This window comes from Scyliorhinus canicula, chromosome 16 (assembly GCF_902713615.1).
Source record: "Scyliorhinus canicula chromosome 16, sScyCan1.1, whole genome shotgun sequence".
In the NCBI taxonomy this organism is placed as follows: Eukaryota; Metazoa; Chordata; class Chondrichthyes; order Carcharhiniformes; family Scyliorhinidae; genus Scyliorhinus; species Scyliorhinus canicula.
The window spans coordinates 66,131,773-66,154,092 of NC_052161.1; the positions used below are offsets into that span (position 1 = coordinate 66,131,773).

Below are 22,320 nucleotides of genomic sequence, written 5' to 3' on the forward strand. Positions count from 1 at the left end.
ATCATTTGTTTCTATTTTCCAAATAAATTGCTATATAATAATTTTTCAAAAGACTTAAGCAAGTGCATATATGCATCTTGTGCAGTACCTTAAGAAATCCTGTATGTTAGCCAGGCCATTAATTGCCGTTAACCAATTCCTGTTCTCTGTCTCTTATTAGTTCATGTTTCTACCAGAGTAGTTTAACTTTGTACCTGACAGTGGTTCTGCAAGTTTTCGCACCACTAATGTTAAACTGGTTGGCCTGTAACTACCAAGTATATTCTTCTCCCATTTTTTGAACAGGGGTGTGACATTTGCAATCCTCCAGTTCTCTGACCTCAGTTTGGAATTGTTTCCAAATTGCTCCATAGCATTCTCTGGCCACACAATGCTCCAGGATCTGTGCTCCTCTAGTTTTGGCCTCTTACGCAACCCAACGTTAATCCTGAATAATTGTTCCCAAAAGTACATGTTCCCCTACCGAGTCCTTTCTGCTTCTCTCGCTCTCCTATTTGTTTAGAATGTAACAATGTTTAATATTTGAGGAGGTCATGTGGTGCAGTAGACAGCATCCCTGCCTGTGAGCCAGAAACTCCAGGTTTGAATCCCCCAGGATCTGATGGCGTTCATAACGCGGTCAAACAATTTCGATGTGTCAACCTGGAAATCATTCCAAACAAGCCAATGTCTGGCAGTAAGAATGGGAGAGACTTCTGGTCAGCCCTCAAGCTACAAGCCCCTGGCGACAGACTTGAGACCTGTTCCGGGAATCTAGCTATACAAATTGACAAAAGTCCTCCTTAGGGCACCATTAGGTGTGGGACAAGTATTGGAATGGAATGGGGCAACTAATATTTCAAGTGTCTCTCAAATTTTACTTAATAATGCTCCTGTGAAGCACTGTGGGTATTTTACTGTAGTAAATTCACTGTACAAATGCAAGTTCTTGTTTTTGAACTGTCTCCAATTTGTAAGCCTGCCATTGTTCATTTACTGATTATCTTGCCAGTTATTGTTTGTAGTTCTTTTGTTTGTGCTGAATCCCTTTTAAAGTGACTGAAATTGGCTCCCTTCTAGGTAGGTATTCTTACCTTTGATTTTTCTTTGCTATTTTCCATAATTACTTCAGAGCTAATTATATTATAATCAATAGCACCCAGGTGTTCTCCCACTACATCGCGCTCGACAAGGCATACTTAATTACAGAAACACAGAAAGAAGTCAGAAATATGAAATAGGGCCAGGACCAGAACTGCACGTTCTCTCCTTGTCTGTGTGGGTTTCCTCTGGGTGCTCCGGTTTCCTCCCACAGTCCAAAGATGTCCAGGTTAGGTGGATTGGCCATGCTAAATTGTCGCTTAGTGTCCCAAAAAGGTCAGGTGGATAGGGGTGGAGGTGTGGGCTTTCCAAGGGGCAGTACAGACTCGATGGGACGAATGACCTTCTTCCCCACTGTAAATTCTATGATACTCTGTCATTCAAGAAGATTATGATGGAACATCAACCTCAAATCTATTTTCCCGCACAATTGGCAGGTATTAGGTGGCACGGTGGCTCAGTGGTTAACACTGCTGGCTCAAGGCACCAAGGACCCAGGTTCAAACCCGGCCTCTGTCCATGTGGAGTTTGCACATTCTCCCCGTGTCTGCGTGGGTCTCACCCCCACAATCCAAAAGACTTGCAGGGTAGGTAAATTGGGCTCGCTAAATTGCCCTATAATTGGAAAAAAAAAAGAAAAGAATTGGGTACTCTAAGTTTATAAAAAAAAACAATTGGCAGGTGTTTTGGTTTCATTAGAGTCTGGGGGCGCAAGCGGTCGGTCTCATCGCGCCCGACACGTGATGCGACGAGGCCGATAAATCTCGCGAGGTCCGACCTCATCACAATCTGGATCCCACCCATTGGGGGCGGGATCTGGATTTGCATATTAAAGGTTAATTTTTGCCTTAGTGATCTATCAATTTCAGTTTTGAATATACTGAAAAAACTGAGCACTCATAGCCCTTTGGGGACCACCAAGGACTCACAACACTCTGAGGGGAAAAACATTCTGCTCGACTTGTTTCCAAATAGCCAACCCCTTTTTTGGAGTCCCTGCCTCCTAATTCTCCTCTGCAACCATGGAAAACAACCACTTAACGTCAGTCCTGTCAAAGCCTTTCAGAATCTCTTTGGTTTCAGTTAACTCACCTCCGATTCTTCTGAACTCCAAACATTATAGGCTCCTTCTGCTCAATCTCACTTCACCGAACAATCCTCTCATCTCAGAAATTAATCAAGTGAACACTCCTCTTAGACAAGTATATCAATCATTAGGTACAGAGATCAAAACTGTCCAGGGTATCTGGGTGTCGTCTTACCAAAGCCTAGTTCAATTACAGCAGCACTTCTCACTCAAGTATTCCGACCCCATGGCAGTAAGGGCCAACATACCACTTGCCTTCCTAATTCTTTCCAATGCCTGCGTGTCAACTTGCTATACAAGGACAACCAAATCCACCTGTTCACGAACATTTAATAATTTCACACCATTTAAAATTATTCAGCTCCTCTGTTCTTCTGACCAAATTGAACTAACCACATGTTTCCCTCCAAAAATACCATCTGCCAAATTATTGCCCATTCACTTAACCTATCTCTGACTTTTTGAACAGAACTTTAAGTGCCAAGGGGGGATGAGTTCACGTGTGGGAGAGAAAAGTAACATCAGAATGGAAACCCCTCTCTATATGATCCTATCCACACAGATTTAACTGAGATGTGTTTAGATGTGAGCTGGAAACTTCTGGGAACCACCAGTAATTTCAATATTGAAATAGAACAAAGAACAAAGAAAAGTGCAGCACAGGAACAGGCCCTTCGACCCTCCATGCCTGCGCCGACTATGCTGCCTGTCTAAACTAAAATCTTCCACACTTCCGGGGTCCGTATCCCTCTATTCCCATCCTATACATGTATTTGTCAAGATACCCCTTAAATGTCACTATTGTCCCTGCTTCCACCATCTCCTCTTGCAGCGAGTTCCAGGCACCCACTACCCTCTGTGTAAAAAACTTGCCTCGCACATCTACTCTAAACCTTGCCCCTCACACCTTAACCCTATGCCCCCTAGTAATTGACCCGTCTACCCTGGGAAAAGGTCTCTGACTATCCACTCTGTCTATGCCCCTCATAATTTTGTAGACCTCTATCAGGTTGCCCCTCCACCTCCTTCCTTCCAGTGAGAACAAACCAAGTTTATTCAATCTCTCCTCATAGCTAATGCCCTCCATGCCAGACAACATCCTGGTAAATCTCTTCTGCACCCTCTCTAAAGCCTCCACATCCTTCTGGTAGGGTGGCAACTAGAATTGACCACTATACTCCAAGTGTGGCTGAACTAAGGTTCTATACAGCTGCAACATGACTTGCCAATTTTTATACTCAATGCCCTGGCCAATGAAGGCAAGCATGCCGTATGCCTCCTTGACTACCTTTTCCACTCGTGTTGCCCCTTTCAGTGACCTGTGGACCTGTACACCAAGATCTCTCTTACTGTCAATATTCTTGAGGGTTCTACCATTCACTGTACATTCCCTACCTGTATTAGTCCTTCCAAAATGCATCACCTCACATTTGTCCAAATTGAACTCCATCTACCATCTCATCACCCAAGTCTCCAAACGATCTAAATCCTGCTGTGTCCTCTGACAGTTCTCATCGCTATCCGCAATTCCACCAACCTTTGTGTCGTCCGCAAACTTACTAATCAGACCAGTTACATTTTCCTCCAAATCATTTATATATACTACGAACAGCAAAGGTCCCAGCACTGATCCCTGTGGAACACCACTAGTCACAGCCCCCCCAATCAGAAAATCACCCTTCCATTGTTACTCTCTGCCTTCTATGACCTAGCCAGTTCTGTAGCCATCTTACCAGCTCACCTCTGATCCCGTGTGACTTCACCTTTTGTACCAGTGACTTCACCTTTTGTACCAGTGACTTCACCTTTTGTACCATATAATATGCAATTAATTGTGAATTCCCAGCATTCTAGACTCACCAGCTCGTGCAAAATTTTCCCACATTGTGCAAAATTCACAAAGCTTAACAAAAAGAGAAGATTGGAGATCCATTGTTCATTGAAATGACGGGCTGGAACTTTTAAACAGCTGTTGTGCTATCCATGTGAAAGGTTTGAGCTTACAGAATCTGTTTGTAAAGCAAGATTTTATTGCTTCACAGGTGGGATTTCCAGGTTTATGGATGTCACTGCGCCCACCGAAGAATTAAGTCACCTTAAAATGAGTTTTGTAGAGGGCTTCGTATTTTGCAGAGTTGGTTGAAGTTGGTGGTCAAAAATGTAGCATAAAGGGTTAATAGATGCAGTCTTAACTGAAGGATGCTCCAGACTCTGAAATGAGTTCAACGTGTTTATTGAACTATTAACACAGTTCTCAGATGAGTTCGACTCTCTGCTAATCTAACTGTAGTAACTCAGTCTAACTGTACCAGCTTGTTCTAAGCCACATGCTGGGGTGTGATGCTGCTGATCAACCCTGTCTAACTCTCTAGATGTCTGTCTGTGGAAAGAGGCAGGGTGTGAGTGCTGATGAGACCATCAATTCACGCGACACGTGGTTAGAAGTGAACAGTGGTTTTAATCGTCTTACAACAGAGCCTGCCTGTGACACGATGAACTCCAGATGAACTGGCAGGCAGGCTCTCAGCATCAACCTTTATACTGCCGGTTAGGGTGGAGGAGCCGTGGGTGGAGCCAAGGGTGGAGCCCAGGATAAACTCCCGTTCACTCCCAGTGCATCTCCCCCTAGTGGCAGAGCAGCGCAACTGCTTGTGTGCCGAGCTTACAGAGACATAGTACAACATGTTAAATTACAGTGTGAATTACGCTACTGTGATTCACCGCATTCACCCTCTGTAAAAAAATCAAGTCCGGCGGGGGTGGTGGGCTTACAGATTGAGTCTGTCCGGTGGCCGAGTTGTCCGCTGTGATCGGCGGACCACCGGGGTTGCAGCCCCTTCTGGTGGCTGGATGAGCACCGTCGGTTGGGGTACGATGGCGGACTCCTTGTGGAGGGATGGCCCCCTTGTGGTAATGCCACCTCTGGGTGTCCTGATTACCCATTGGTTGTGGCCTGTTGTAAAGACCCATTGGCTGTATGTCTGTGTGTCATGACATCTCTGGTGCTCCCTCTAGTGGTTATTTAGTTGTAGTGTATTGACATTAACCCCTTGTGTATATAGAGTGATGCATATCACCACATTATTATCTGTTTTTCTATGTCTAGTTAGCTTTCTCTCATATTCTATTTTTTCTTTTCTTTTTAATCTTTTAATTATTCTGTTCATCCTTCTGATCTGCCACCCATCCTTGCGTAATTATACAATTTTTATTTAAGTTTGATACTATCTTTAACCTTTTCAGTTAACCAGAGATGGTGGGTCCCCCCTTGGAATTTTTCTTTTCCTTGGAATATATTTATTCTGTGTATTCTGAAATATCCCCATGAAATGTCTGCCACTGCATCTCTGTTGGCCTATGCCTTAACCTAAATTATCAGTTCACTTTAGCTAGCTTTGTTTTCATGCCCACATAATTGCCTTTTATTTAAGTTAAAAATATTTGGCTTGGACCTATTCTTCGCTCCCTCAAACTGAATGTAAAATTCAATCACATTATGATCGCGTATCATCATCCTCTAAAGTTTGACCCACATTGCTGTCCACAGGCCGAGCTGTGGCTGCTCCAATGATGGAGAGCAGTGTCACCACCATGGGGATGAGGACTGTCCCCTGCAAGTAAGGCGCTGCTGCCTCTTATTATGAGAACCTTGTCCTTCAAGAAAAGAGCAACCATGCCAATGAGTAAGGTGCAATGTGTTTGGTTAATGTGTCTGATGAGAGTATAAATGTTCGGTATTAGTCATGCTTGGCAGAGACTGTAGGTAATTCTGAAGTGTGGGTGGTAAGTGGAGCAGTGTGTGAGGCCAGAGGTTAGTTTGGGAGGATATGACTTGAAAATGCATCACTGACTTTGGTCACTCATGTGAGGTCATTGCAATTTGTCTGGCACTGCATCCAGATCCTCAGCTTTGGACTGCTGGTATAGACACTGACACTTATCTGCACCCACGCTTTGCTGGGTGTGACTTCAGGATCTTCTGGTCTCCTGAGGGAAGAGGGCGCTTCACCTCATGTCTACTGCCTACGCCAAAGCTTTGAGTGCTGCATGATAGAATGTTGAGCATGCTCTCTGGCCTGTTACACTATTTCCACTCCTCTTTCTGCTCAGCGACTCTTCTTTCACGAGTTCCTCCACCAGCTGCGCCAGAATTCATCTTGTATTTACGAAGTGCAGGCTGTCATTTAGTAGTGCAGGCTATTTTTAAGTGGTTCGAGCCTGGAAAGAACTTGTGGCCCTTCTCTCAGGCATGCAGCTACTCAGCGACTCACTTAATCCTGGGTTGCATGCCATTATAATTTAAGGCAGCAGGCAGCACAAAGTTTGTGAGATGAATGAAATGAAATGAAAATCGCTTATTGTCACAAGTAGACTTCAAATGAAGTTACTGTGAAAAGCCACTAGTCGCCACATTCCAGGGCCTGTTCGGGGAAGCTGGTACGGAAATTGAACCCGCGCTGCTAGCCTGACTTAGTCTGCTTTACAAGCCAGCTATTTAGCCCACTGTGCTAAACCAGCCCCTTTAGATGCCGACATGGGTCTGAACTCACAGAGGTTAATCGCTCATTACAACCCAGACTTTTGGGTGGGATTCTCCAATAATGGGGCTATGTCCCTACGCCGGCGTGCAAATCACTCTGGACTTCCTGGAGAAAGTCCAGGGGGATTGTCTGATTTGCAGAGGGCTAGCAGGGGCCCAGAGTGCTGCTCGCAACTCCGGATGCCGATACGAGGCTATGCACGTCCTGTTGGTGGTCCGCGCATGCGCAGGGCGGCGACCTGTGTCGGTCGCCCCGTACGACATGGCCGACCCACACCGCAGACCGGCACCAAGAAGATAGCGCCCCCCTCCCCCCCCTCCAGATCACACCCGCCCTCGGATTGGTTGGGGCCCGATCGGTAGCCACCATGCCCAGTGCCTGCCGGGTGAAACCACGAGAGAACCACGCCGGCGGGAACTCGCCCAGCTGCACTCGGTGCATCGCCGCGGGGGCAACTTTCAATGGACCCCGACCGGCGCCATGTTGATCGTGTGCGCGTGATTGGAGGTGATTCTCTGGGGACCAGAGAATCGCGGGGGCAGCTTCAGACCCGATCTTGCGTTTGATGCCCATTCTCCGCCCCCGTGCCGAGCACGATTTCACCGCGGATGTTTGGAGAATCTCGCCCATGATTTTTTTCTCATTTCGGCTGTTTCTGTCACACTGTGTATTTATACCGAAACACCTAAACATCTGCACTGCTACATTTCTCTTTAAATTTATAACGTTTCCCTCATTTGCACCCTCCCATCTTTTCATTCCTAACTGGGTGCTCGTTACTTGATTCACCTGCACACCCAGTCCTTTGCCAGTTTAAATGGAACCTGTCCCAATGGAACACCTCTCCGTTTCCTCAACACTGGTGCCAGTGCTCCATGAATCAAAACTCCCAGCTCCTGCACTGCTCTTTAAGCGACAGATTCACCTTCAGGTTTCTTTTATTCCATGTCAATTGGAGTGTGGCTCAAGTAGTAATCCAGAGATTATATTACCTTTGACGTTCTGCTTGCTATGTGAACACTCAAATCCCCTCAACAGAACATCATTCATGGTTCTGGCTGTGTCACTGGTTCCCTTGTGGCCCACCACGATGGGATCCTTCCTGTCACACTCAAGTTATTCCCCAACTGCAAGGAGTTGTTCTTCACCCTTGCACGAAGAAGGCCCTGATTTTGAAAGTGGGGTGGGGGGGAGGGGAGACAGTATGAGCAGATGCACTGCACACAACCCTGTTGCCCTGCTCATGGAGCCGCCTACATTTGTGGGCCATGTTCTTGTTTTTATAAATTTAGATTACCCAATTCATTTTTTCCAATTAAGGGGCAATTTAGCATGGTCAATCCACCTAGCCTGCACGTCTTTGGGTTGTGGGGGCGAAACTCACTCAAACACAGGGAGAATGTGCAAACTCCACACGGACAGTGACCCTGAGCCGGGATCGAACCTGGGACCTTGGCGCCGTGAGGCAGCAGGGCTGACCCACTGCGCCACCGTGCTGCCCAGTGGACCATGTCCTTGTGATATAAATGAGACTCAATTTGCATACTTAAACAGAACCTCGTTTGTGTCCTGTTTGCCTGCTCCAAACAGCGGATTAACAGTGGAATGCAACAGGAGATCAGAGGAGGTAAGGCATTGTCCTCATCATTTTTCACAGTAACTTCATTGCAATGTTAATGTAAGTCTACTTGTGACACTAGTAAAGATTATTATTCTAAACTTGCCCCACCTTCCCCAATTACTGGCCTAGATTTTCTCAGGTGGGTGTGGGTCAGTCAAAAAAGGAGCCCTGCTTCTTCCTGTTTTCTTCCTTCAGTATTTTGTGCACTTGGCTCCAGGTTGAGTTAAAAATAATATCCCAAGTGCAGAAAGTTAAATCTTTGCACTAAAAGGGATCGTAAATTGTAACTAATCTTCTGTTTCAACAACAATTATTTATTTGTGCAACTTGATTAATTGCAACAAACTCTCCAGTCCCAAAAGACAATTCGGCAGAAAGGAGGATATTAACCCATATGTTCAGAACTCGAATGCCGCCTAATAGCAAACCTCAAGTGCACTCAGTAAAATGTCTCATGTGCATTAATGCATGTGTCTGCCGGCAGCCCTGGCATTTATTCTACCCCTGGGAGCCATTTATTGCTTAAAACAGCCAGAGAGTCCAATGCTCATTGCTTAACTGAGATGATGGACCTTGCAGGCAGGCAGGCCAAATATGTCGTAGCCCAAGGAGCATCTGTTTAAAAAATATCAATATGTTAATGTAATTCCACTATGTAGTTACTTTGATGTTTGCATTGTTGCTGTCGGCCTTAAGCCAACATGAATGATAACTGTATATTTGGAAGATATAGATATTAATCTTGTACTAATCAAATTCCTGCATTTTGCGCTGCTGCAAAAACTAACACAGCTCAAAATACAATTTTAGGTTTCATTCATGACTGAATGGTAGCACTCTACCTCCGTGACTGAAGGTTCTGTGTTTAAACTCCACTCTAGGGCTTGAGCATATATTCTAAGTTGACACTTCAGGGAACATTGCGGGAGTACCAAATGGTTTTTCGAATGAGATGTAAGGCCTGTCTGCTCATTCCAAAATATTCCAGGAATACATTCCCCCATTATTTTTTTGTCTACTGGACAACATTTAACCCACATTTAACAACATCAAAAGCAGAATGACTGGTTGTCCATCTCATGCCGTTTGTGGAGCCTTGTTGCGTGAAAATTGCTGCCATGTTTTACATAATAGTGGCAACGCTTCAAAGTTAATTAACTGAGTATGAAGCACTTTGGTACATCCAGTGCAAAGAATGATGCTGTATGAAAGTAAATTCTTTCATTCTTGTGAAAGGGCGATCCAATAGTTCTATTTCCCAATCATTCCACACGCCCTGCAAGTTATTCATTCAATGAGTATGTCCTAAAACTTAGTACTAATCACAAATATCCCAGCCTAGGTTCTGGTATTTCAGAATGATATTCACGATCATATAATATAGCCATCTTCATGGCAAATTATAGGCTTCGAATCATCTCACAATTTTAACACTGTATTCACACTTTGCTCTGTAATGTGCATTGCCAAATTTAAATGGTTGGATACTTCTAGATTTTAGTGGACAAATGACTGATGTTTTGGGAATAGACATGCACATGAGCATGTTTATTTCCCCCCGAGATTTGTCTGTGGCAGCTTCCCTTTGTTCAGTGTTTCTGTCAAGTTATTTGTAAAGATTCACTGTAATGCTATATATGCAACCAATTTGTAACCTGAACTCATAAAAAAATGCCAACTATTCCTACTACAACATTTGAGAAATAAGTGCGACCCTTGCTCATTTCAAGGCATGCCACACTGGTATAAACTCCTTGTCGGGTAACAGAAGACAACTACACGAGAGGCCTAGAAACATTACAGGCTGAATGAAAATTAATGTTTGGTCTATGCCTCAGTTAAAATTGTGGACAAATTAATGTACTAAAAACATACAAAGCATTTGCCAGTTGTTATCATCAACAGTAACTCTAGCCTCATTAGTCATTGCTCTCGATGCTGAATCATCAAAATTAAGTTCAACTTACACATTTGAATTCAAATCAATAGTAATTTTCAATGCTGGATTTTTGCCCTGTTGTCTATTTTCTGCTGCAAGTTGTCAAAATCAAACTTGCGAATGATTTGACTAAGTTCAAACATAACACACTACTCACCATTTCGGCTTTCTTCATCAATTGCTACAATTGTTGCTGGAGGACCTGCTCTTGCCAGCTTGCAATCTGTCAGTAGCAACAGAAAAAATATAATATATGTACTTTCAATAAAGTCAACAGCTTAGATTCTTGAAATTAAGCTAAACTGGCACAATCGTAAAGGTGTAAATACGTTTTACTCTCTTTATTGATGCAAGGTCTCACACAAAAATAATAAATGGAAAAGGCAATTTTCAAAAGGTAGGGGTTAGATATACTTTGCGACTGTTCGCTCTTTCCTCATCCTTTCTTTGCATGTCATAAATTTACATTGAACCCAATCATTATATCCCAAATTAAATTAAACAGCTCAGCTTAAAGGTATAGTGCGCAAAGTATTAGTAGCAACATTTAAAGATTTTAAGAATATGTAGCTTCACTATTCACCATCTTACCGTCAAACTGCCAATCTGGAGTCAAAGTTGAGTGTCACAAAGATTGAGGCAGCACAGCATAGTAAAAGAGAAGAAAGGATGACAAATTTTCAGTGAAATAGAACATAATATTAGATTTCAAAATGAAGGCAAGAATTGAAATGTGCAATAAAAGCTAATCTTTAGGAAAAGGAAAACAAAGTTTATCAAGAAGTGCCGAACCACATTTCCTATCTACAAACAGCTTTGAACTATATTTACTGTGGTCCTCAGCAAAATTGCAGGCCAGCTCTAAAATCAGAAAAGGGAGGAGACTGATGTGATGCCATTAATGAACAATATTGTTCCTTTGTTTTTTAATGTGTGGAAGCTGCCTTCCTCAATCAAATTTAAATTACTTTAAATTGTTAGGAATGAAGAAACAACAAACAAGAAAAGCATGAGATTTTAAAAATGGCAAAAATGCAAAGCAACTAATTACTTTGTTTATGGAGAATTCCTGGAAAATATATTGATATATTCAGCGTAATCTTCACACCTCATTCATTCTAACAAGCAGTGTTTGACACCAACATTAACGTTTCTTCAGCTCTTTCATCGAGTTACTGCAGGCCTCTGAAGTCATCATTTTCCAGGGTTGCTCTGGCATTTTAATGTGTAGTGAAGTCTGCGCATGTGCATACATTGTTTCCTCAAGTATCTATCTATCCTTGGGGCCCTCTTCTATTTCTCAACTATATCATGCCCTTTGCCCTCCAAAAACATAGCTTTAAGGGCCTTGTCGCACCTGATTTGGTGTTGGGACAAGCCTGCTGATTCTCGGGATTCGCGACGCTCAAATAGAATGAGACGAGCCATTCACTCTAATATGCAGAATTGCCAAATAATGATCCTGCCACAATGGGCAGGATCCAGATTGCGACGTCGCGCAAGACCTCATTAGATCTTGCGAGGACCAGAAAGCCAGGTAAATCTCGGAAGAGGGATCTCCCGCCGTCTACCTGTCATGTCACGCTCTCATTTGGGTGGGATGAGGCCAGCAGATCATGCTCTAATTGTGGGTATTAATGCAGGTATGGATCTCACTGAAGAAAGCCAGTGGGAAACACCCTGCCAAACACGCAAAAAACAACTCTCAAAAATTTTAGTCAGTTTTCACTTATACGCTGACAACACTTGGCTCAACTTCACCACCTCTCTCTTGACTTCTCTGCTCTTGCTAGACAATCAAATAATCATACTATTTTCAGGAAACCAGTATGGGATAATCAGAGGTCTCCTGCTATGAAACATTGGGACCCTGCTACAAATCTATTCCCTATCCCAGGCTCAACCAGACTGTTCATCACTTTGGTGTCATATTTGACCCCGAGCTGATAAATAATCAAGTAGCCAAGAACCAGGAGAAAGTAGCCAAGGCATGAGAAGGAGGGAAAGACCCGGGGGAGTGGGGGGGGGGGGGGGGATAGCTAAACTCAAGAGAAAGGAAAGGTGAACTGCAGGGAAGGAGAGGGGAGTAGGGGAGGGGAAGAAAGAAAGAGAGAAAGAAAAGAACAATAGAGGAGAACCAGAGACTGGGGGGGGGGGAGACGAGGGAACACAAATTGGAAGGAGAGCACAGGAAATGACAAAAAAACCACGGCAAACACAGCAACAGAAAGTAAGAAAGTACACGAGGAAGAAATGACGAACGGCCGAACGTGCAACAACAGCGAAAACTGACCGGGAGAAGCAAGCAACAACCTCAGGGGTGCTACCCAGGCACCCCCCCAGATATACTGTAATTGTCTCTCCAGCACCTCAATGTATATATACTTCCCCAGTTACCCCCCTCCACAACATGTTTTTCTTTACTTCTTAATCACATGATTTTGCTAACTATATAGCATTGTTGTTTTTATCTTGTGTATATCTTCTCGCTTTTTTCTCTCTGCAACTGTGCATGCGTGGATCCCGCGGCGCCCAGTTCACGCCAGGATTTGCAGCTCCAGTGCCGTGCTGGCCCCCTGTAGGGGCAAGAATTAGACGTGGGAGCGGCCTGTCCATGCCGTCGTAAAACTCGATGCCATTTACGACGGCGTGGACACACTGTCACCATGGCAGGATGAAATCTTGGCAATACTTCCAATATTTAGCAATAGTCCCTGGCTTGTCAAATTAACAGACAAGACGAGAAAATTTATCATGAAGTGAAATGCGACATGAGGCGCAAGTCAGCACTGAGAGTAAGGCTCCTCTATTTGGTTTGAATGTTCCACCGTAACCATCTCAGATTGGTCTTGAAGGAAATTGATAAGTGAGAGAGCCATCAATAATATAACTTAAAAAATTAAAAAATACTATCTATTGTCAAAAAGAAAACTGGAATGGTGAAGCATTAAGAAATGATCACTGTTTATTGGAGCAGAAGCCTTAACTACAGCTGATTATGTCAGAAATCCTATCCCTGTTGTCACGTAATGCAACAAATCACACTCCGAGGCAGCATTTAATCAGCAGGTCGATAACATAAGGAGGGATAACAAGAGACAGAGAGTTGGGGGGGGGGGGGGGGGGGGGCGCACCTAAAAGTATCACTCTTCATTTACAACATTGACGGCTATGAAGAAGTCCAGTGGAATGTACTGTCCCCTTAAAAGACAAATATTTGGCACTCATTGCATTTGGGAGATAAAGTATTACAATTCATTCTCCCCGTGTCTGCATGGGTCTCACCCCCACAAATCCAAAAATGTGCAGGTAAGGAAGATTGTGCATGTTAAATTGCCCCTTAATTGAAAAAAAAAACAAATTGGTGACTCTAAATTAAAAATAAAGTATCACAATTAGCTTGTATGGATAAAAAACATTGCCAATGTAATTTGTATACAAGATCTGAAAACAGTGCATTGCATTAACAGATCTGCCACTGCATCACTTGCAAGTAACCTGGGGACTGGAGTCCAGCTGTGACACTTGACTGCTGGCCTGAACTGTCCCTCTAAAGGTCAAACAGTCCCTGTGGCAATCCAGTTAACTTGTTGCTTGTAGATTCGTGAAGTGAACGAAAGGTCAGAAAATTGATTTTAAACTTTAGAGCTCAGTTTAATCACCAGTTTGCTTCTCTAAACCAAAAATAATAGTTTTATGTGACATCCAGAGTATCATGTAAGTGCACCAGGCACAATATTTATACTAGCTCATCTCCTCCGGCTTTCCACATGGTTAGTCTGAGAATATAACACCTGTACATGTGTTTGTGGTTGCTGTTGCTCTCTGCCTCTTCTCTTCTGCTCTGACTCTTTTTTGTTGCTGCTTCTTGCGCCTTCAATTACCTTTGTCTTCAAATTTTCTTTCTCCCCCCTCATTTATGTGGGAGGTAGTAAATGGTGCCTTGAGAAAGCAGCCATCAATGGCTACACTGTTCTTTTGAAAATGCAGCCTTCAGTAGCTTCTTCCCATTTACATTTTGAATGATTTCCCAACCCCTTATCTCCCATCACATTTCATACCCTCTCACCTGTTCACAATCCATGCCCTCCCTATCAGTGCTTCATTCCTACCTTAAGGTCACCTCTTCCACACTGAACTATGAATGTAACGTGCATTCCCCCTGTCCACTCACACACCTCATCCTTAATTCGTCATTCACTATCCCAACCCACCACCACGTCACCCAAGGGTGACAGCAGCAAATGCCCACTCAATCGGTTTTGATCCTATCCTTCTATCTCCTGTACCAACTTCATCCCTCATCCCATGCCTTATTGATGTCCATTCATGAATGCACCTTTTATAGCCACGAGATTAAATTTAAAAAACATCTTCCTGTGTCTGCCATGGTTCAGTTGGTGGCACTATCACCTCTGAATCCCAGGTTACTGGTTTTCTATCCAAATCGAGGGCTTGAGCACAGAAATGAAGGGTGACACTCCCAAGCAGTACAAGGGAATACTGCTCTGTTGGAGGTGCCATCTCTCAGATGAAGATGATAAATGCAGAATACATGTGCCTGCTCATGTGGATGTAAAAGATCTTGTGGCACGTATTTCAAAGAAGAGCAGGAGAATTATTCCTGGTGGCCTGGTCAATATTTATCCCTCAATCAACATCACAAAATCAGATTATCTGGTCATTATCACATTGCTGTTTGTGGGAGTTTGCTGCGTGCAAATTGACTTTGTCATAGAATCATAGAATCACAGCATTTACAGTGCAGAAGGAGGCCATTTGGCCCATCGAGTCTGCACCGGCTCTTGGAAAGAGCACCCTACCCAACCGCACACCTCCACCCTATCCCCATAACCCAGCAACCCCACCCAATGCTAAGGGCAATTATGTACACTACGGGCAATTTAGCATGGCCAATCCACCTAACCTGCACATCTTTGGACTGTGGGAGGAAACTGAAGTACCTGGAGGAAACCCACGCACACACGGGAAGAACGTGCAGACTCCACACAGACAGTGACCCAAACCGGGAATCGAACCTGGGACCCTGGAGCTGTGAAGCAATTGTGCTAACCACTATGCTACCATGCTGCCCATTTCCGACATTACAACAGTGATTACATTTGTTACAAAAATTTGGAGTACCCAATTCTTTTTTTCCAATTAAGGGGCAATTTAGCGTGGCCAATCCACCAAAACTGCACATGGTTTTGAGTTGTGAGGGTGAGACCCATGCAGGCATTGGAAAATGTGCAAACTCCACACAGACAGTGACCTGGGGCTGGGATCGAACACAGGTCTTCAGCACTGTGAGGCAGCAGTGCTAACCACTTCATTCGCTGGACAGCCCTTTATGATGTGTAATGTCAATGAGATGTGTCATATAAAGCTTTTTCTTTTCTCCTGAATGCTAGAAACGAGAAGTTTTACTTTCACAGATTTCCGTGGTAAACCCGGAACTTTATTTTGTAATACTGCCTGGGACAAAGCTCGACCCCTTCTCTCTCTGATCCCAATCTACTCCAGTTCAGTAAATGGTTTTGAAGGTTACAAAGATAAAATACCAAGTGAACGTTTCAAGTTTTTTTTCTGTCAGTATTTCTTGAAGAAAAGCAACTTCCCAAAGTGACAGGAGGTGACAAAAATTATCTCAGCAGTACAGATGATGGAATGGCTCTGATGTATTCTGGAAAATATGGTACGCAGCACGATTCAAATTAAGTGCCTGGTGTTATAGTTCTAGATTTAAAAAAATCTTTATCTTGTATGAACCCCATTTTGGAGATTTGAAATTTTAGTTATGGTGGGAAAAGAAGTGAAGAGAAAAATATAAAAACACTTTCAATGACTTGTGGCAACACTGTACCAGCAAATAGACAGATCGCATAATCCCAGGATGATACTTTTGCTATAAATATCGACTATTACGTGTCACACAGTATGATGTCTTTAACACAGAGACTGCCTATCATACCACTTAAGTGCTTGTCATGCATTTTCAATAAAAAGCATTGCCCGAGTATTGAATGTATCAGATATATATTAACATATTGCCCGTTGAATTATTCCTCATACATAATATGGTGAATTGGACAAGACTGTTAAAGTCATGTTATTCTGCTGCTAAGCTCCTCTAAAACTCATGAAATCTAGGGCAAAATTTAACAGTAAAAAAAAATATCAGAGTCTGCTTTTAGACGCATTTAGCGGGCGTTTCTCAGCGACTGCAGCGCCAAGAAACAACCAGCTATTCAACGGCATTTTGCTGTTTTGTTTGGCCTCGGCGGGGAACACCCCATTGACGTTGCACTTACATAATTTCCTGCACTGATGAGAAGAGTACTCCCGGTTTGGGTTGCATCTTTTGACCCCACTCAGCATCCCCACTGCAGTTCCAGAACCCCGCCACCCCACCACACCACAACATTACTGGCCCCTACCTCATACAGGCAAGGCACCCTAGGTCGAACCCCTGGCACAGACAACCTGACAATCGGGCACCTTGGCACTGCGTGCCTGGCACCCTGGCAGTGCCAAGGTTCCAGCCTGGCCATGCCATCCAGGATTGGTTGAATCTTAGAGATGTCGCAAGCATTTTAAATCTCTGGAGAGGCCGTTCGCGAAACTCAACAGCCTCATCGTAGCACCAAGTTGGGCGGGATGAGGCCGGTAAATCCCGCCCTTAATTTCATCTAGTAAATGCAGGCTCTGTTCAATTTGTCATGTGATAGAACCTTTAAGAACTGGGCGTTCATTAAATAGCTGTGGGGATGTACCTTTAAGAAATGGGTGTTTATCGAATAGCTGCAGTGATGTCAGAGTGGGGGTGAAGCTGGACTGTCTGTCTTTCACTTTCGCTTTGAACAGGCAGCTACAGTGTGTGTTAGTTTTGTTTTGCAGATTTGGAGCTGCATCCAGCAAGGCAAGGTGTGATTCTGATTCCTTTCTGTATGAAACGAATGTCTTCAGATCACTTGCTAATTTAACAGTGGTAACTGCTCTCAGCCGATAATTTAAACCTGATCTGTGTTAAAAAGGATCTTTTGTCTTATGGATGTTACAAGGAAAGATTAAGGGTTGCTTATAGAATATTGTATCTGTGGGGATGATTGGTGTTGATAGTTGTTAAGATGTTTACTGTGGGTTCATAAAGTGTTAACTGGTTTCAGAAATATACATGGTTTTAATTTAAATGTACTTAGTTCTCTGTTGCATCATACCTGTAAAGTAGGCATGGTAGCATAGTGGTTAGCACTGTGGCTTCATAGCACCAGGGTCCCAGGTTCGATTCCCTGCTGGGTTACTGTCTGTGTGGAGTCTGACGTTCTCCCCACGTGTGCGTGGGTTTCCTCCGGGTGCTCCGGTTTTCTTCCACAGTCCAAAGACGTGCAGGTTAGGTGGATTGGCCATGATAAATTCTCATTAGTGTCCAAAAGGGTTAGGAGGGGTTACTAAATTAGGGGTATAGAGTGGAAGTGAGGGCTTAAGTGAGTCGGTGCAGACTCAATGGGCCGAATGGCCTCCTTCTGCACTGTATGTTCAATGTTCTAGGCCCGTGTGCTCCCCATAACCACAACCCATTAAAAGTTGTGGGTCAGGTGAACTCCATGATATACTTTTGGTGTTTTCTGAACCCTGGCCCAATACAAATTGGGGGCTCGAGAGGGATAAAAGTCTATCTATTGGATTGGCTTAGTGAACTTAAAGACAGTGAAGGATGAGCATATTTGTGGTTGCTTTTCAGGTGTGGTATTCCAGTTTAAGTAGGGAGTGTGCTGTGGACAATGGCTCTTTCAGAGGCTCGGAAGTTTTTGGAGGTGGAGACGGTCACACGAACACCTTATGAACAGAGACTAAAAAAAGGCTTTTAGATTTGGCAAAATAATTGCAGTTTACATTACCTGACAGCATGCGAAAAGAAGAGGTACTTACCGCGGTAGCTGAGCATACAGTCTGACTCATTGGAAATGGCAAAGATTCAGTTGCAGATTAAGCAATGTCAACATGAAAAAGAATTAAAGCAACTTGAATACGATAAAGAGGAAAAAGAAAAAAGAGAGAGAAGAAAGGAGAAAAGAAAGAATGGCCCTCGCAGAACAAAAAGAAAGAGAAAGGGAGGTACTGATCATGGAAAAAGAAAGAGAAAGGGAGGCAAGGGAAAAAGAGAGAGTTTGAACTTCAGAAAATGGCCATGAAACATGACAGTCAGTTAAAATTGGTGGATGTAAAGGGAAACGTACAGTTGGAGGATAGTGATGAGGATAAAAAGAAAGAGCGTTGGGACTTCCGGTAGCGGCTATGACGGAATAAGTTGCACATTTGGTGGCTCCCGCTCGGGTTGGACTTTTGGCTCTTTTCCCCCGATTTTCTACTGCACTTCAACAGTAAAAATGAAGACAGAGGCAATTGTGTACTGAATTCCCACATTGGTGCATGGGGAGAAGGACGAGAAGTGCTCGTAAAGGCAGAAACAGAAAGACAGAGAAGGCTTGGGCTGCAACTGCAGCGGGAGACAGCATGGCGGAGGATCGGACCTCTGGTTTGTCGACTCAGCGGTCAACAGAGCAGCTGATGCAAGTTATTCAGGAAGGCTTTGCTAAACAGAAACGGGACTGCTTGGACCCGATAAAAGAGTCGATTGAGCGGCTGGAGCTTTGATTGGATGCCCAAGATCGGGGCGATCCAGAAGGTGGAGAAGGTGCTGAGAACTTTTGAACTTTGCTGCAATGTTCATGGGTTTTTTTCTTTTTGTTTCTCTGTTCTTGAAAAAAAGTTTCTTATTTTTTGTTTTGTGGAAGCTGTTGTAATTCCTTCTGTATTGATTTGGGACCAGTGGCAGAGCTGAGTGAGTTCAGGTTTTCATTTTCACTGTTGGGAGATGGAGGTGTGCTTGTTTAGATTTTGGTGTTTTTCTGTTGGGCAATTGTGTGGGGATTGTTTGATGTTGGAGTATGTTTGAATGAGCGGGGGGGGGGGGGGGGAACAATAGGTGGGAGACTATCCGGCACCAGGAATGGGGCCACCAAGCGAGCTGGGCGGGCTAGCTCATGGAAGCGCAGTGGGGGGTGCATATGTTTATCAAAGGGGTTGGGTCACAGAGTGTTGTTACTAGGGGGGAGGGGGAAAAATGTTCTGCTGACGAGGGAGGGACTTGGGCCAAGGGACAGAGAGGAGGTTGTGGGTTGAAGCTACCTGAGGGCGGGCCAGTGTAGGCACACAGCATGGGCTGGAAGCGGGCCCAAAAAAGGGGATGGCTGATAGGCGAAGGGAGGGAGCAATGAGCCCCCCAACTAGACTGATCACCTCGCATGTTCGAGGGTTAAATGGGCCGGTCAAGAGGGCACGTGTGTTCACACATCTCAGGGGACTGAAGGCGGACGTGGTAATGTTGCAGGAGATGCACCTTAGAGTAACTGACCAGATTAGATTGAGGAAAGGCTGGGTCAGTCAGGCCATTCACTCGGGACTGGATTCAAAGACTAGAGGGGTCGCGATCCTGATCAATAAGCGGGTGGTGTTTGAGACGCATAAAATAGTTTTGGATGTGGGAGGGTGGTACATTATGGTCAGTGGGAAACTGGAGGGGATGCGGGTGGTAGTACTAAATGTGTATGCGCCAAATTGGGATGATGTGGAGTTTACAAAGAGAACGTTGGGGAAGATACTGGACCTGGACTTGCAGAGGTTGGTCATGGGAGGGGACTTCAAAACAGTTATGGACCCTGGCTTGGACTGGTCAAGCTCGAAAATGGCAGGGTGCCAAAGGAACTAAAAGGGTTCATGGAGCAGATGGGGGGATGGATCCATGGAGATTTGGGCAGCCGAGGGTGAAGGAGTTCTCCTTCTACTCACACATGCATAAAGTGTACTCTGAGATCGATTTCTTCATTTTGAGCAGAGCCTTACTGGCAGGGGTGGTGGACACGGGGCCAGAGGGAGAAGGTGGACAGGGCAGAGACGGACCGACTGGGAAAGGAGATACTACAGATCGATAGGAGGTATGCGGAGACCCCAGAGGCAGGGAGTTTTAAGGGAACGGCGGAGGCTACAGGCGGAGTTCACTTGTTAACCACAGGGAGGGTGGTGGAGCAGCTGAGAAAGGCGAGGGAGGTGATCTATGAGTATGGAGAGAAGACCAGCAGAATGCTTGCACAGCAGCTTAGAAAAAGTGAGGTATCCAGGGAGATAGGGAAAGTAAATGACGGATATGGGAACCTGGTTGGAGATTCAGCAGGGGTGAATAAGGCGTTTAGGGATTTCTACAGTAGGCTGTATAGGTCGGAACCCCCCACGGGGCCGGAGGGGATGAGGCACTTCTTGGAGGGGCTGAATTTCCCAAAGGTGGACGGGGAGCTGGTAGACGGGCTGGGGGGCCCGATTGGGTTGGAAGAGATAGTGGAGAGTCTGAAGGTCATGCAGGCGTGTAAAGCCCTGGGGCCAGACGGGTAGCCAGTGGAGTTTTATAAAAATTTGTCTGGGATATTGGGGCCGGTGTTGATGAGGATGTCCAATGAGGCAAGGGAAAGTGGGGTGCTGCCCCTGACCATGTCACAGGCCACGATTTTGCTGATTCCAAAACGGGACAAGAACCCGAAGCTGTGTGGGTTCTACAGGCCGATAGCCCTGTTGAATGTGGATGCCAAACTGCTGGCCAAAATTTTGTCCTCCAGGATTGAGGATTGTGTTCTGGACGTTATTGGGGTTCTCCCTCAGGCGGGGTTTGTTAAGGGTAGGCAGTTGGTGGCCAATGTAAGAAGGTTGTTAAATGTGATCACGATGGTAGGGATTGCAATGGTTGCAGAAAAAGCTTTTGATCGGGTAGAATGCGATTATCTGTGGGAGGTACTCGGACGGTTCGGATTTGGGCAGGGCTTTATTGACTGGGTCAGGTTGCTGTATCAGGCTCCTGTGGCAAGTGTATGGACGAATTGGACAACATCAGTCTATTTTAGACCGCAGCAAGGGACGAGACAGGGATGCCCCCTCTCCCCACTGTTCATGCCAGCTATAGAGCTGTTAGCAATTGCTCTGAGAGCCTCAAGGGGCTGGAGGGGGCTGGTCCGGGGGTGCGGTGGAGCGCAGAGTCTCACTCTATACAGACGACTTGCTTCTGTATGTATCGGACCCATTAGAGGGGATGGAAGAAATCATGACGATTCTAGGGGAATTTGGTCGGTTTTCGGGGTATAAGCTAAACTTGGGGAAAAGTGAAATGTTTGCAGTCCAGACGAGGGGACAGGAGAGGCGATTGGGGGAGCTGCTGTTTAGATTAGTAGGGGGAAGCTTTAGCTACCTAGGCATTCAAGAGGTGTGGGAATGGGACCGACTGCATGAATGAAATCTGGCCCGGCTAGTAGACCAAACGAAGGACGATTTTCGGAAATGGGACGCGCTCCCGTTGTCATCAGCTGGGAGGGTACAGACAGTGAAGATGACGGTCCTCCCGAGATTCCTGTTCGTGTTTCAATGTCTCCCCATCTTTATTCTGCGGTCCTTTTTTAAACAGGTCAAATAGTGATCTCTGGCTTTGCTTGGGTGGGCAAGACCCCGTGGGTAAGGAAGATAATGCTTGAGCGGAGTAGGGGAGCGGACGGGCTGGTGCTGCCACATTTTAGTTGTTATGGCTGGGTGGCGAATGTAGCCATGATCAGGAAGTGTGTGGTGGGGAAGGGGTCGGCATGGGAGCGTATGGAGGCGTCTACATGCAAGGGCACCAGTCTGGGGGTGTTGGTAACTGCGCCTCTGCCGTTCCCGCGGGCATCGTACTCCACCAGCCCCGTGGTGGTGGCAACCTTGAGAGTCTGGGGGCAATGGAGGAGACATGTGGGAGCAGAGGGAGCATCGGTCTGGTCCCCAATCTGTAATAATCACCAGTTTGCCCCAGGAAGTATGGATGGGGGGTTCCGGATATGGCGGAGAGCAGGGATCGAGAGGATGGGGGATATGTTATAGAGGGGAGCTTTCCGAGTACGATGGCGCTGGAGGACACGTTGAAGTTGGAGAGGGGAAACAAATTCAGGTATCTGCAGGTGCGGGACTTCCTACGTAAACA

The 22,320-nt window shown here is 45.1% G+C and overlaps 1 protein-coding gene across 13 annotated transcripts in view; it reads right to left on the minus strand.

Moving 5' to 3' along the window:
• The window catches only part of pcdh15b (protocadherin-related 15b), a 1,980,039-nt gene that overhangs the window by 860,023 nt on the left and 1,097,696 nt on the right, over nt 1–22,320 (minus strand). For 12 of the 13 annotated variants that reach the window (XM_038773429.1, XM_038773427.1, XM_038773426.1 and 9 more), the window contains 2 exons: nt 10,860–10,874; nt 10,426–10,491 (listed from right to left, as the gene is read on the minus strand). In XM_038773429.1, coding sequence (XP_038629357.1) covers nt 10,426–10,491; nt 10,860–10,874 — 81 coding nt within the window. The remainder of the gene's footprint in view (nt 1–10,425; nt 10,492–10,859; nt 10,875–22,320) is intronic. The other variant, XM_038773420.1, reaches the window with a different exon arrangement.